Raw genomic sequence first — 12,194 nt, forward strand, 5'->3', positions numbered from 1 at the left:
ACCCATACAGTACATTAACAGACGTACAGCATATCATTGGTATTAAAATTTCATGGGGGGATGATTAGAAAAAAAGTCTAAAAAGGCTCCTTAGGGGGACAATAGGGAAAAAAACACTGGAGAAACACCACTTACATAGAAAATAATAGTTATGATCGTTTCTATACAAGTCAAAGTCATGCACACAGATGTGTCCTTATATTCCGGGATGGTTAGCAAGGTAGATGGGCAAAGCCCGACCCTGACCCCATAAGCTGAGGCTTTTCTGGCTGGTACTTTTCTTCCCCCTTTTCTAGATTATCAGTCACTTCTCAGTGGGCTGTCTTCTAGCAGCGGCCTGTTAAACCCATGATCTTAATTTTACAGGCAATACTTAGGTCCATTCTGGTCTGCAAGCAATACCATACTGTTGAATTGCATGAATGGCTGAATGGGTTGTCTTCTGCCCGTTCACAACTTTTCATGTATTTCTGGGTTTCTATCTGTGTTTTTGATGATTGAGGTCACCAAGAAAACCTTATATCATATACCATTGGAACATGCAGAATGACTTACAGTGCAAAGTGTTTCGAAGGTCTTTTCAGAGACAAAAGATCCGTCAAGGCCAAAGAGGAAGATGGATGCATAGGATAGCATTCCTCCGAGGATAATGAGGTTGTTCATATACGGACTTGACATCTTTATTAGCCTGACAAGAGAAAGGAATACAGTTAACAGAACTGTTAATGTAGTTATTCTTTCAACATATATTTTCTGAATGCTACTAGGTGTATGTTGTTGCTAACACTAGTCAGGGGAGGAAAATGTAAGTCCTGGTTTCCTCCACTACCCCCTCCCTCCCCAAGGCTGTGCCGCCTACAAGGGGTTGTTTCCTCCTCACCAAAGGACCCTGGACAACTATCTCTTTCTAGTTGCTGATTCTTCCATGGTCAAGTTCACCTATCACTTCTCTAGGGACAGCTTGTAGCATCAGCTTCTTCAACCATTAATTCTCAGTTTACACAAAAATGTTAAGTCAACAGGTTTTTTTGGCCGGGGCTTGGAAGACATGCCAAATCTAGAGAATTCTACGTTTTAAGTTCAGCAACCTTCCATGTGAGGGAGGAGATGGCCACACTACGCTCCCCCATGCTGAGGGGACCAAGTCTAGGAGGTCTACAGGTGAGAATTTGGGGCTGCTCAGGAATCGTGGTCACCAGGTGGTGCAGGAGCACCCACTTTGGCTGTCTGAAGCTCACACTGTCCTGTGCACAAAGAGCCACACGTGTGGGTAGGAACACCTTTCCCAGTCACTGGGTGATGGAGATGGACAACAGAGTCCCCATCCCCACTCCTATTCCTGTCTTCCCTGGGCTGCTGTTGGGGGTATTCCTTATATTCCCGAACTCTACATGCTCTGCTCTCTCTTCCTTTAGGAATCCTGCTGTGGGTCCCAGCTGCCCAGCAAGCCAGGGCTGGGTTAAATCATCAGCAGCTGCAGTTTAGTCTCCGACGTGTCTGGCTCCCCCAGCACAATCCGCTCAGAACGTCTTGGGTTTCCGGGTGCCCCATGGTCCAAATGCTCTTTTGCAGACTGTCATTATGGTCAATTGTTCCCTGAGCATTTTCTTTTGCATTCTGTGTTCTATTAATCCGTCCACATTTTACAAATGTAATGTGTCAAAGTGGCAGAGAAATACAAAGCCTGCTGTAAACTGTGGACCACACACGGCCTTTCGAGTTGGGAACACTGGGTCCAGCGCTGGCCCCAGCACCCTGCAGAGGTGCACCCCTGGCAAGTCACCTGGCCTGGCTGAGTTTCCTCATGTGTCAAATGGGAGCACAGGTCACACAGCCTGGGGCACATGTGAAGCTGAGACAAGACTGTGTCCCTGGAGGCCCTTCTGCAAACCATGAACTGGTCAGGCACCTTCATCTCATTACCACAGGAAGCTGGGGCGGGGAGAGGCCAGGCTTTCTGGAGGAGGTGGACCTTAAAGGATGGGCAGCACTTAGGAAGAGAGACATGAGGAGAATTTGGAACCATGGTGACATTTATTTCCCATCTCTTTGCAGATTTTTAAATCTGCAAAGCCAGTCAAAAAATTCTCATGGATGCCAGCCTATTAGAGAAAGTAATGGTAATTTCTGCCAGAAGGTCAAGAGAGGGTGGTTACGGAATTTAGTCTTATGATAGGGACAACTCGCTATTGTGGTAGGAGTTCTTGAAGCTTGTAGGAAGGGAATTGAACATTAATTGAGAGCTGACTATGTGCCCAGGCCTTGTGCCAAATGGCTAATAGGTATGGTCATCGTTTAAGGTTTGTATGGAGTAGACGAAAGTTCCTTCAATTTTTTTTTTGCAACACGTATTATTGGTGATAAAAACAACGCGTGAATTTTCTGTTCTTCAGGAAATAGGTTTGACCTAAGCAGTTGCTACCAAGAAAAAGAAAAACTAAAAACAACAACAAAAAATCTAGAGGCTGCAAATTCCTCCTGTCCAAGCAGGGAGAGAAAGAAACCTGTTCTCTTTGGAGTCAGGCTTGTTCATGGCAGCCGGGGAGGTCACGCAGCGTGGCTTCTGGGCATGAGGGCAGAGCTGCACTGCCTATGGGTGGGCACGGAGGCTGTCCCCTGATGGCCCACACTCTGAGCCCCCGCTCAGCCGCTCCACAGGCAGGGAGCTGGGTTCAGGGGTTTGCTACGGAAACCAAAGAAGCTGGCTGTGCTCGGTCAACACCACCGCCTGAGGGGGTGGCCTGTTCTACCCACAACTGACCAGAAAAGCTCAGAAAGGGAGCTTCTCTCCTCCAGACAGTGAAGGGCATGTGTGAAGGAAAAGAAATCAAGACCAGAAACCAAGGGGATGGGTTCTGCCACACGCAGCAGTGTGGCCTCGGATAGCGGCCCTCCGTCACCGAGCTTCGGCGCTTTCATCTGTAATCTGGGTGGTTATCTGAGGGTCAACCGAGATGATGTGAAGGAGGGGCTTATGGGCTCTAAGTGCTAAACTGATGGGAAGCGCTCGTGGCAGAACTCAAGGATCCTCTCCGGCAGGGCCTGCTTCCCCAGGATGCTGGGGGGTGGGGCAGGATGGGCAGGGAATTCTGTTTTCTCCTCCTGGACGGCCACAAAGTGGCATATCCAAAGCTCGGAGAAGGTCTATGGACTTGGACCCTTCAATTTCATTTAACTCAGCCTTCCTGTGCAACCAGTAGCCCTGCCTCTGTGTGTGTGTGTATGCACGCGTGTGTGTGTGCGTGTGAGTGTGCACGCACACGTGAAATGTCTAATAACATCCCGGCAACCGAGCAGCACGCTTTAGAAAACTGCCCTAAAAACTTCTTCTGTGCCCCTGGAGAATCTGCCATGTGCTGCTCCTACACTCTGCCCGTGAGGTTTGTCGATCCAGAAAGTTTATCCAGGAGGAGGGCCTGAGCGGCTTACTTCTGATTCCGATTCTTGATGTTGAAAAAGAGAAAAGCGCTGGCCATGATCATTCCCAGGATGGTGAGGGCAGAGAGGATGCTGTAGAGAGGTAGGGAGATCTTACGGAGCTGCTCCAGGATGATGGTCTTGTCTTTCGGTGGTTCGGATCCTAGAAGGCCAAGGAAAAGATGTCAGCTGAGCCTAGAGCAGTCAGTCCCCAAGAACATCTGTGCCTGGGTGTCCCTGCCATCTGCCAGGCCCCTGAGCACAAACTCTGTGCAGGACACATCTACTGGATGAGGGGGCTCCCGTGGTTGGCCAGTATGCCTGGCAGGGAGCCTTCGCCAGGACTTATTTCTTTCTCTAAATAGAATCAATAAGGGATTTGTGATGCATTTAATAGCCATTAGAAGACTAGGCTTTGATTTGGTCTAATTACCCTGCTGAAAAACCATTGCCATTTATCCCCAAAGGTAACAGTGGCTCAGAAGGCTCAGGGCTGGGTGCTAGGAGTGGGTACCACTGGGTGCCATTGCGGGTGAGGAACCTGGCTTTGGTTGCCAAGCACTCTGCTCCAAAGTGCAGGGATAGAGACCATCCCTCAACAGACCTGTCAATTTATGGAGGTATGTGCTCTGGCTGCGGATTTTCTGCCTCAAGGTCATTATGTTATAAATGCTCTTTTTGGTTTCCCATTTTCATAGGACTCGCCAACCGTGGGAGGCAGAAACTACCGGCTTGCCTTCCCCTCCCTGCTGCACCAGGACTGGACTGAAACTGCAGGATTCCATTTCTCTGTATGACTGAGAGCTGTCCCTGCTCGTTCTTCAAAGGCACCAGGAACCTGGGGGAATCCTGAGGGCCTCAGAGCAAACTCATCTTTATGGATGGTGGCAAAATTGTCCTGTTTTAGTTTTACCAGGTACAGGCTGGCTTGGGAGGAGGGATGCAGGGAGGCCTCCCACCCCACTCCACTTCTTGCAAATCCCCTCTTTCTCAGCTGCTATTTCAGGTCAGGTTTCTCTGGTGGAATTGTGAAAATTTGGGGCTTTTCTCTCCAGTGGGGATGTATGGAATCAGCCAGATGCCTGGGGGTGGCCCAACCTGGGAGCCTGGGGAGACCCACCAGGGACATGATGACTCTACCATGGCTGTGGCACTGGTGCCAGCCTCTCTGATGCCTCCATTGCCAGGAGACAAGCAGAGGATGAGCAGATGTGGCAGCAGGGACTGAGAACTCCCCCGAACATCTGTGTTTAAAACACTGCTAGCAAGTTCAAATGTGTTTGGAAACATTCAGGGGATAGAACGAGTTTGAACCATCTAAGCAGTCTAGGGAAGTTGCCAGGTTCAAAAACAGCTAGGAACCTGTTCGTATGGTTAATGTAAAGCTTGAAGCAATTCCAGGTAAAGTCACATTTTTAAGAAGTGGCTTCAAGGGCTGAAAGTCAGGGCAAAAGCAGACACAAGGAGATAGAGATAAAACCATTTCTTGCTTCCAGAAGTGAAGGCTCAACATCTGAAGACTTCTTCCCCACTCTCCATTTTCCTCCCCTCTCCCGCTACGCATAGGCTGGGCTGCATTAGGCTGGCTCAGGTGCCTTCTGGCTCCAGAACACAAGAGCCATCCTGGGGGCACCCATGAGTTCTTGGCTGGGAATAAGCTCCTTTCTGCCCACTGCGAAAGGAGGCTGAGCTTTGGATCAAAGGTTATGTGACGACTATGAACGTATGACTATGTTGATTATGATGACCACTAGTTGTTTGTGTAGAAACAACTTCACAAAATTGACAACATCTCCTCCTCCTTACTCCATCTTCTGTCCCCACGAAATGGCACCTCCACACAGAGCATCTTAACTAAGACGTTATGGGAGCCAAGCGGTAATGACCTATCAGAAGTGTTAGTAACGGCAGCCGCTCTGAGTTTTCTCTCTTGCTCCTCACCCAATCCATCCATTCATTATCCATCCATTCTTCACCATTCCTTCACCCATCACTATTCCTTCCTTCATCATCATGAATGATGATCAATCATCATTAATAATCACCTTCCACCTGTCAGGCCTGGTGCTGAGCACCAGCGATTCAAAGATAAGCAAGACAGTCCCTGTCCTCAAGGAACACACATACTAGCTGTGTAAAAAGAGAAAGGCAATAATAAGCAATCACATTTATTGAATGCTTAGCACTAGCTGAGCACTTTATTGAGATTTTCTCATTTGATCCACCCAACAGCCTCTTGGGAAGAGAATCATTTTATAGGTGCGGGGGGGCAACAGTTTTCTAGATGTTAAGTGGCTTTTATAAGCTAGTAAGTGGTAAAGCCAACAGGATTTGAACCCAGATCTGCCTAATTCTGAAGCTCGTGCTCTAACCACTATGCAAACTGCCTCTAATGATAGCATCCAGGTGGTTGATAACATTAGGCCTGGGGAGGTCTGAGCAGCAAGCAGGGAGCAGAGTGAAGTTCTGCCTGATGGAGTCAGGAAAGGCTACAGAAAGGAAAGCTAAACCTCAGAAGATGAGTAGTTGGCTGTCCACCAGGAAGACAAGGAGGAAAGGGCATTCTGGGTCAAGAGCCCTGCAGAGGCAAAGGCATAGTCGTGTCTTAGCATATTTGAGGAACTGTAAGCAGTTTGGTTGGGAGATCTGAAAGAGGAGGCAGAGAATGGGAGGGGTCCCTTCATGGAGGGCTTGGGGCCACACCATGGAATGAGGCCCCTTGCTGTGAGCAATGGGGACTGTGCAGGGCTCTGAGCAGAGGTGGGGCATCTTCAGCATGGCATGATAGCAAGGGCATTTTGGCTGTTGAGGGCAGAATGGACTTGAGGGGGTTAAGACTAGTTAAGCCCATCTACCCACTCATCCATACACCCACCCTTCCACGTATTTATTTATCCATCCATCCACCCACCTACCCACCCACACATCCATTTATTTATCTATCTATCCATCCATCCACTTATCCATCCATCCATTCATCCATTTATCCATCCATCTATCCATCCATCCATCCATCCATCCATCCATCCATCCATCCATCCATCCACTCATCCATCCATCTATCCACTCATCCATCCATCCACTCATCCATCCATCCACTCATCCATCCATCCATCCATCCACTCATCCATTTACCCACCTACCCATCCATCCATTTATTTATCTATCCATCCATCCATCCATCCACTCATCCATCCACCCACCCACACACCCATCCATTCACTCATCCACCCATCAGTCATTTATTTATCAGTCCATCCATTCATCCATCCACCCACCCAACCATCCATTTACCTATCCATTTATCTATCCATCTATCTACCCAACGACCCACCCACTACTTCGTTGACTTGTATGTTCACCTGTTCATTCATTTATTCCCTCACCCATTCATCCACTCAATTGATCAATCATGTATTCATTTTTTTATCAAATATCATTCAATCTCCAACATGTGCCAGACCCTGGCTGGTGCCAGGAATTTAAAGTCAAATAGGATCTAGTCAGGAAGCTTATGGCCCAAGCAGAATTCCAATGCAAAGTGACATTGGCTATGGGAAAGGCAGAGATAAAAGACTGTGGGAGCCAAGAGAAGGGAGCCATTAGCTCACTTGGGGGCAATCAGGGAAGGCTACACAGAAGAGGTGTCATCTGATCTGGTTCTAGCAGCTGAAGAGGAGTTCTCTAGCAGAAGAAAAGAAGGAATGGTCTTCTAGGAAGAGCAGCAGGTGGAGAGGACTTACTACTAACCCAACCAAGTCCCTTGCCAGAGGAGGAGACAGAGCTAAATTTAGCTGGGCCACATGTAAAAAGAATTACTCCTGGCCATTGACTGGTCTAAACATGGCTGCCTCAGTGACAGCCAGTACTCCATGCAAATTCCAGTGACCCATGCTGCACCTGGAACCCAGGTCCCACGTGAGTGGTGGGGACTCTGCGCTCAGTGAGCAAGTGTATGCATGTGTTGAGAGAAGAGGATGTTCCCTCTTCCCCAGGACAGGACTCTGAGCTTGTCTGCAATCCTCAGACAGTATCCAGGCCTGAGAGCAACTGAGCAGGCCCCTTCCTCCCAGAAGCCCACCTGCCTTACCTTGGAACCTGATAGTGTCGTTGATGATCTCCAACGTGTCGGCCACAGCATTGTACTCTCCCACCTTCACCTCCCTCCTGTCTGTGGGGAGCAAGAGACAGTGGCCGGTTAGATCCTGAGTCCTGGGCTGTGTCTGGGTGCTCCTGTCCCAGCTCCCGCTCCCCTCCAGGCTCTGGCTACATTCTTGCAGACTTTTCCTTTCCCCATGCCTCTTCCAGGTAGAATCACAAGACCTCCACGTTGACCTGGATTGGAACAAACACCCTCTCACACCATCTCATCCACTGGCCACCCATCCTTTGCTATACACCTCACGGATGAGGAGCTCACTCCCCCATAACTGGATTCTCTGTCTGTTACCAAGTCCTTCCTGGTCACTGAGCAGAACAGTCTTTCTCTAACTTTCTCCTGTCACTTGGCTCTGCCATCTAGGACCACACAGACCACCTCTGCTGCTTCTACCCCAGGACAGCCCCTGAGACTTGAGTACAAAGACAGATCATCCCCCTGGTACCAGCCCCCAACCTCACCTTACAGAACATCATTTCTAAGGCAAACTCAGTCCAGGCCTCTCTTTGGGCCACACTCCACAATGTCACTATCTGTCTGATCGATTGTGGACTCAAGGACTGACCAATGCACTTTAGGCATGATCTGGTCAGAATGAAGGACCATCCCCTCCTTCATTCTGCACATTATATCCCTATTAATGCATCCTGAGGTGGAATTAGCATCTTTCAGAGGCCTCAATGCTCTGCTGTGTCACACTGAGCACAGAGACTCCTTCATACACACGTGTTCAGGCGTATTTTCAGACCCAAGTGACACATTTAAATTTATCTTCATCCTCAATACTATTCTGTTGGTGGGTTTAGGTCATCATTTTGGTCATCGCCAGGGATAAAGATGATGAGGACTGGCCCAGGGCGGTAGCAGGAGGAATGGAGAGCGGGGATCAGATTTGACAAAGGCTTCTTTTTTCCAGGTAAAATCTGGACAACTGGGTGATCAAATGGGTGTGGGAGACGGGGAACAGGGGAGTGAAGCAAGTGACTAGGGGGCTCAGGTGCCATTCCCTGAGTGGGGAACCCAGGAGGGGGTCAAAGGAGGGGGAAGATGGCAAGTTCCGGTTTGGACGTGCGAGCGTGAGGTGCATGTGTGTCAGCAGGGTGAAGCTGTCCTTGGGTCTGGGCTGAAGAGGGGGAGCTGGGGCCATCGGCATGTAAGCTGGGAGCTGGAGCAGGGGCCAGGGAGGAGACCCCCAGGGACAGTGCCGAGTGGGGAGAGGAGAGGACCATGGGCAGGATCCCGGGGGCATCAGCCTCGGGGGGGGGGGGTGGGCAGAGCAGGGCTGCTGCAAGGAGACTGGGAGGGAGTGGGCATCACAGAAGCCACGGAAAAGGACACTGTCACAACAGAGCTGGCCAGCATGTCACGTGCCTCGGAGAGGCTCAATAAGCCCCCAGAGCAGGGGTCAGCGGATTTGGCGTGTGGGGGGATACTGGTGACCACAGGTGAAGCAGATTCAGGGAAGGTGGGGGTCATGCTCTTCCCTGACACGGGGCTACCTCGATGTGATCCCTGAGAGGGGACAGTTCCCTGCCGAGCTGCCCACTCCACGGGCCTCCTGTGCCTCCTGAGTGTAGCAACTGCAGAGAAAAGAGCCCAGAGCTGCAGACGCTGGTCATCAAAATGCCCAGAGGTTACAAAGCGACGGGGCGGCAGGAATTCCCAGCTGGCACCCAGGGGAACCCCTGCTGGGGCTCTGGCTCTAAGTGAATTTCTCTGCAGAAATGCAGGTGCGCTGCTGGCTCCTTATGAACCCTCAGGAAGCAGAACAGGGAATCCCACAGGCCACGCTCCTGCCTGAGTTCCTTTGACTGTGGGGTGGAAAATAGGGCTGCAAAAGTCACTTCCTTCTTCCCACAAAGGTCTCCCCATCATTTGGGGGGTGTCACACTGTGCAGGCAGCTGTCACTTGCCGGGTCACAGCCTCTAAATGTCACATTAGCAGACTCTACCAGGAGCTCTAGCACCCCCGCTCTGGTCTTTTGAAGTCCTCAGCCCCAATCAGCTCCCATGGCTCAGAGGAGGCCCTGATTTATTTATGTGGCGTGGGGAGGCAGCACATGAAATACACAGGCTGATGGGAATAAACCATCAGGAACCAGGAGGCGGTGTGGCTGGTACCCCACGGCGCACCAGCCACACGGCCTGCCCCCCTGACTCACACGCCCTGCTGTCCCGTCCCATGGCACCAGAACGATACTCAGCTTCCCACCACGACCATAATCACCATAATCTCTCCCTGGGGGTAGTGCTTGGAGGCCCATGGCCCCTTCAGCCATTCCTGCATTTAACTCTCATGGCAAACCGTGAACCAGGCATAATTCGCCCCAGGCTACAGATGAGGGAGGAGCCTCGCATAGGTCAAGTGAATGCTCAGAGCCACGCTCCAGGTAGCGACTAAGTGCGCACCTGGACTTGGTCCCCTAGTTCTGAATTCAGAGCACTTCACCACCCATACTAAGCAGGGATGCTGGTCACTCAGCCCACATTTATTGAGTGCCTACTGCATGCCAGGTGCTGCATGCACGAGGTCCTTCATGATAAGATCCCTCAGAAGCAGCAGTGTAGCTGGTGGAAGATTAGGTTACCTCCTCATCCCTGACCAAGGGGCCTTGGACATCCTGGGTGTTGGAGGATGCTTATGCTAAATCTACTAGTTTAATCACTTCATTCATTTATTCATTCAACAAACATTGACTGGGTGCTTACTATGTGCTAGGCTCTGTGCTGGAGGCTGGAGATACAAAGATTAAAAAAAAATTCACTGGGGGCCGGCCTCGTGGCACAAGCGGTTAAGCCCATGCGCGCTGCTGCGGCGGCCCAGGGATCGCCAGTTCGGATCCCGGGCACGCATTGATGCACCGCTTGTCGAGCCATGCTGTGGCAGTATCCCATATAAAGTGGAAGAAGATGGGCACGGATGTTAGCCCAGGGCCAGTCTTCCTCAGCAAAAAAAAAAAGAGGAGGATTGGTGGATGTTAGCACAGGCCTGATCTCCTCACAAAAAAAAAAATTCATCTGGGTCAGACCGGTGGCATAGTGGTTAAGTTCAGCGCACTCTGCTTCGGTGGCCTGGGTTCACAGATTCGGATCCTGGGTGTGGACCTACACCACTCATCAAGCCATGCTGTGGCGGTGACCCACATACAAAATAGAGGAAGATTGGCACAGACGTTAGCTCAGGGCCAATCTTCCTCACCAAAATATAAAAACAAAAAATCATCATCTCTGACCTTGTAGTTTAGTGACTGCAGTCTCACTCAGTCCTACCACGGAGGTAAAATTATTCCCATTTGCAGATAATACTTCCCTTCCAGCCCACACCCTGTGACAGGTGGCCATAACTGTAAAATGGGAACTTTCAGAGTGGCTATGAGGATTAAAGAGGCGAATATAGGCAGTTCCTGGCTTAGGGCCTAACTCACAGTAAGTATTCAATAAACTGTAGTTATGTGAGTCATGACAAAAGTAACCGGGAGCTATTTGCTAGGTCCCCAAACACTCCTCATGTTTTCTTACTGCCAAGCTTCCCCACAATGGTCCCTCTGCTTAGAAGGTGGCTTTCCCTCCCTCTACCAAGCCCACGTGCCCACACCCTACCCAGCTCTTCCAGGAAGCCTTCCCCAGGTACCGCTCCTCCCCTCTGAGCATCCCAGTTGCTGTGGCCTCAGGACACGGGGGGACAGCCCCTCGTGTTGGAGCTATGCTCTATGTGATCCCAGGCCTTACGATTCCTGACGGCTGGCTGGTTCCTGAGCAGAACCTGAAGCCTGAGCCTCTCTCCCGCACCCTGCGCAGGGCCCCTCCCGGGTCTGCAGGCAGAAGGACGGTGCCCCCTGTGCTCTTCCTCTCGCCCATGGCCCGGCTGGGGGAGACCATGACAGGCGCCCAGCACTTCAGCTGTTAACTCTCGGCCTCCTTGTTAACTCCACTGTGCAAACAACACAAGCCACCCATTTGGAAACAGACTGGGCCTTGCGCACTGTGGACCAGGGGATTTGTGGACAGACTAGAAAGATCCACCGGGGGGTGGAGGGACTGAGCAGAGGGAGAGGGGCTGCAGAGACAGGTCTGTCCCTGGCTGGCCTCCCTGCCCCTGAGCCCTGCTGCAAGTTGCCAATGACTCATGGTGTGGCCTGAACAGACCATTCCCTCTCTCTGGGCCTCAGTTTCTCCATCGGCAAATTGCGCTGCAGGGGTTCCAGTGGTTCTCAGCCCTGGCTGAGTATGAGTCACCTGGGTAACTTCTAGAAAATACAGATGCCTGGCTCTCAACATGGACCCATTATATTAGAATCCGGGAGGTGGAGTGGTGAATTCTGGGTGGCAGTATTTTTAAAAGTTCCCTAGGCTGACCCTAACGTGTAGCCAGGGTTGAGAACCGCTGGATTGGCCTTTCAACGCCAACACTCTCTGTTCTCAGAGGCTAAAAACACTGAGAAACAAAGAGCCCAGTTTCCTGCAGAATAATACCGGTGCCCTGCTGTGGGGCAAAAAAAGAAGTGTTCTCTTTAAAAAGTGCATTCTTCAGTTCAAATTTTGGATTTGGATGATACGTAAAGAAAATAGGTCCAACTGGTGAAAATTAGGCTGCCAGAAAAGTCCAGTCTGAAAATAT

At 50.6% G+C, this 12,194-nt stretch overlaps 1 protein-coding gene across 1 annotated transcript in view; it reads right to left on the bottom strand.

Annotated features, from left to right (window-relative positions):
* Positions 1–12,194, bottom strand: part of GABBR2 (gamma-aminobutyric acid type B receptor subunit 2) — a 352,821-nt gene that overhangs the window by 82,409 nt on the left and 258,218 nt on the right. The window contains exons 9-11 of the mRNA XM_058523624.1: positions 7,508–7,588; positions 3,430–3,580; positions 556–688 (exon numbers count right to left, since the gene is read on the bottom strand). Of these exons, the coding sequence (XP_058379607.1) occupies positions 556–688; positions 3,430–3,580; positions 7,508–7,588 (365 nt within the window). The remainder of the gene's footprint in view (positions 1–555; positions 689–3,429; positions 3,581–7,507; positions 7,589–12,194) is intronic.

Source organism: Diceros bicornis, chromosome 28 (genome assembly GCF_020826845.1).
Source record: "Diceros bicornis minor isolate mBicDic1 chromosome 28, mDicBic1.mat.cur, whole genome shotgun sequence".
NCBI lineage: Eukaryota > Metazoa > Chordata > Mammalia > Perissodactyla > Rhinocerotidae > Diceros > Diceros bicornis.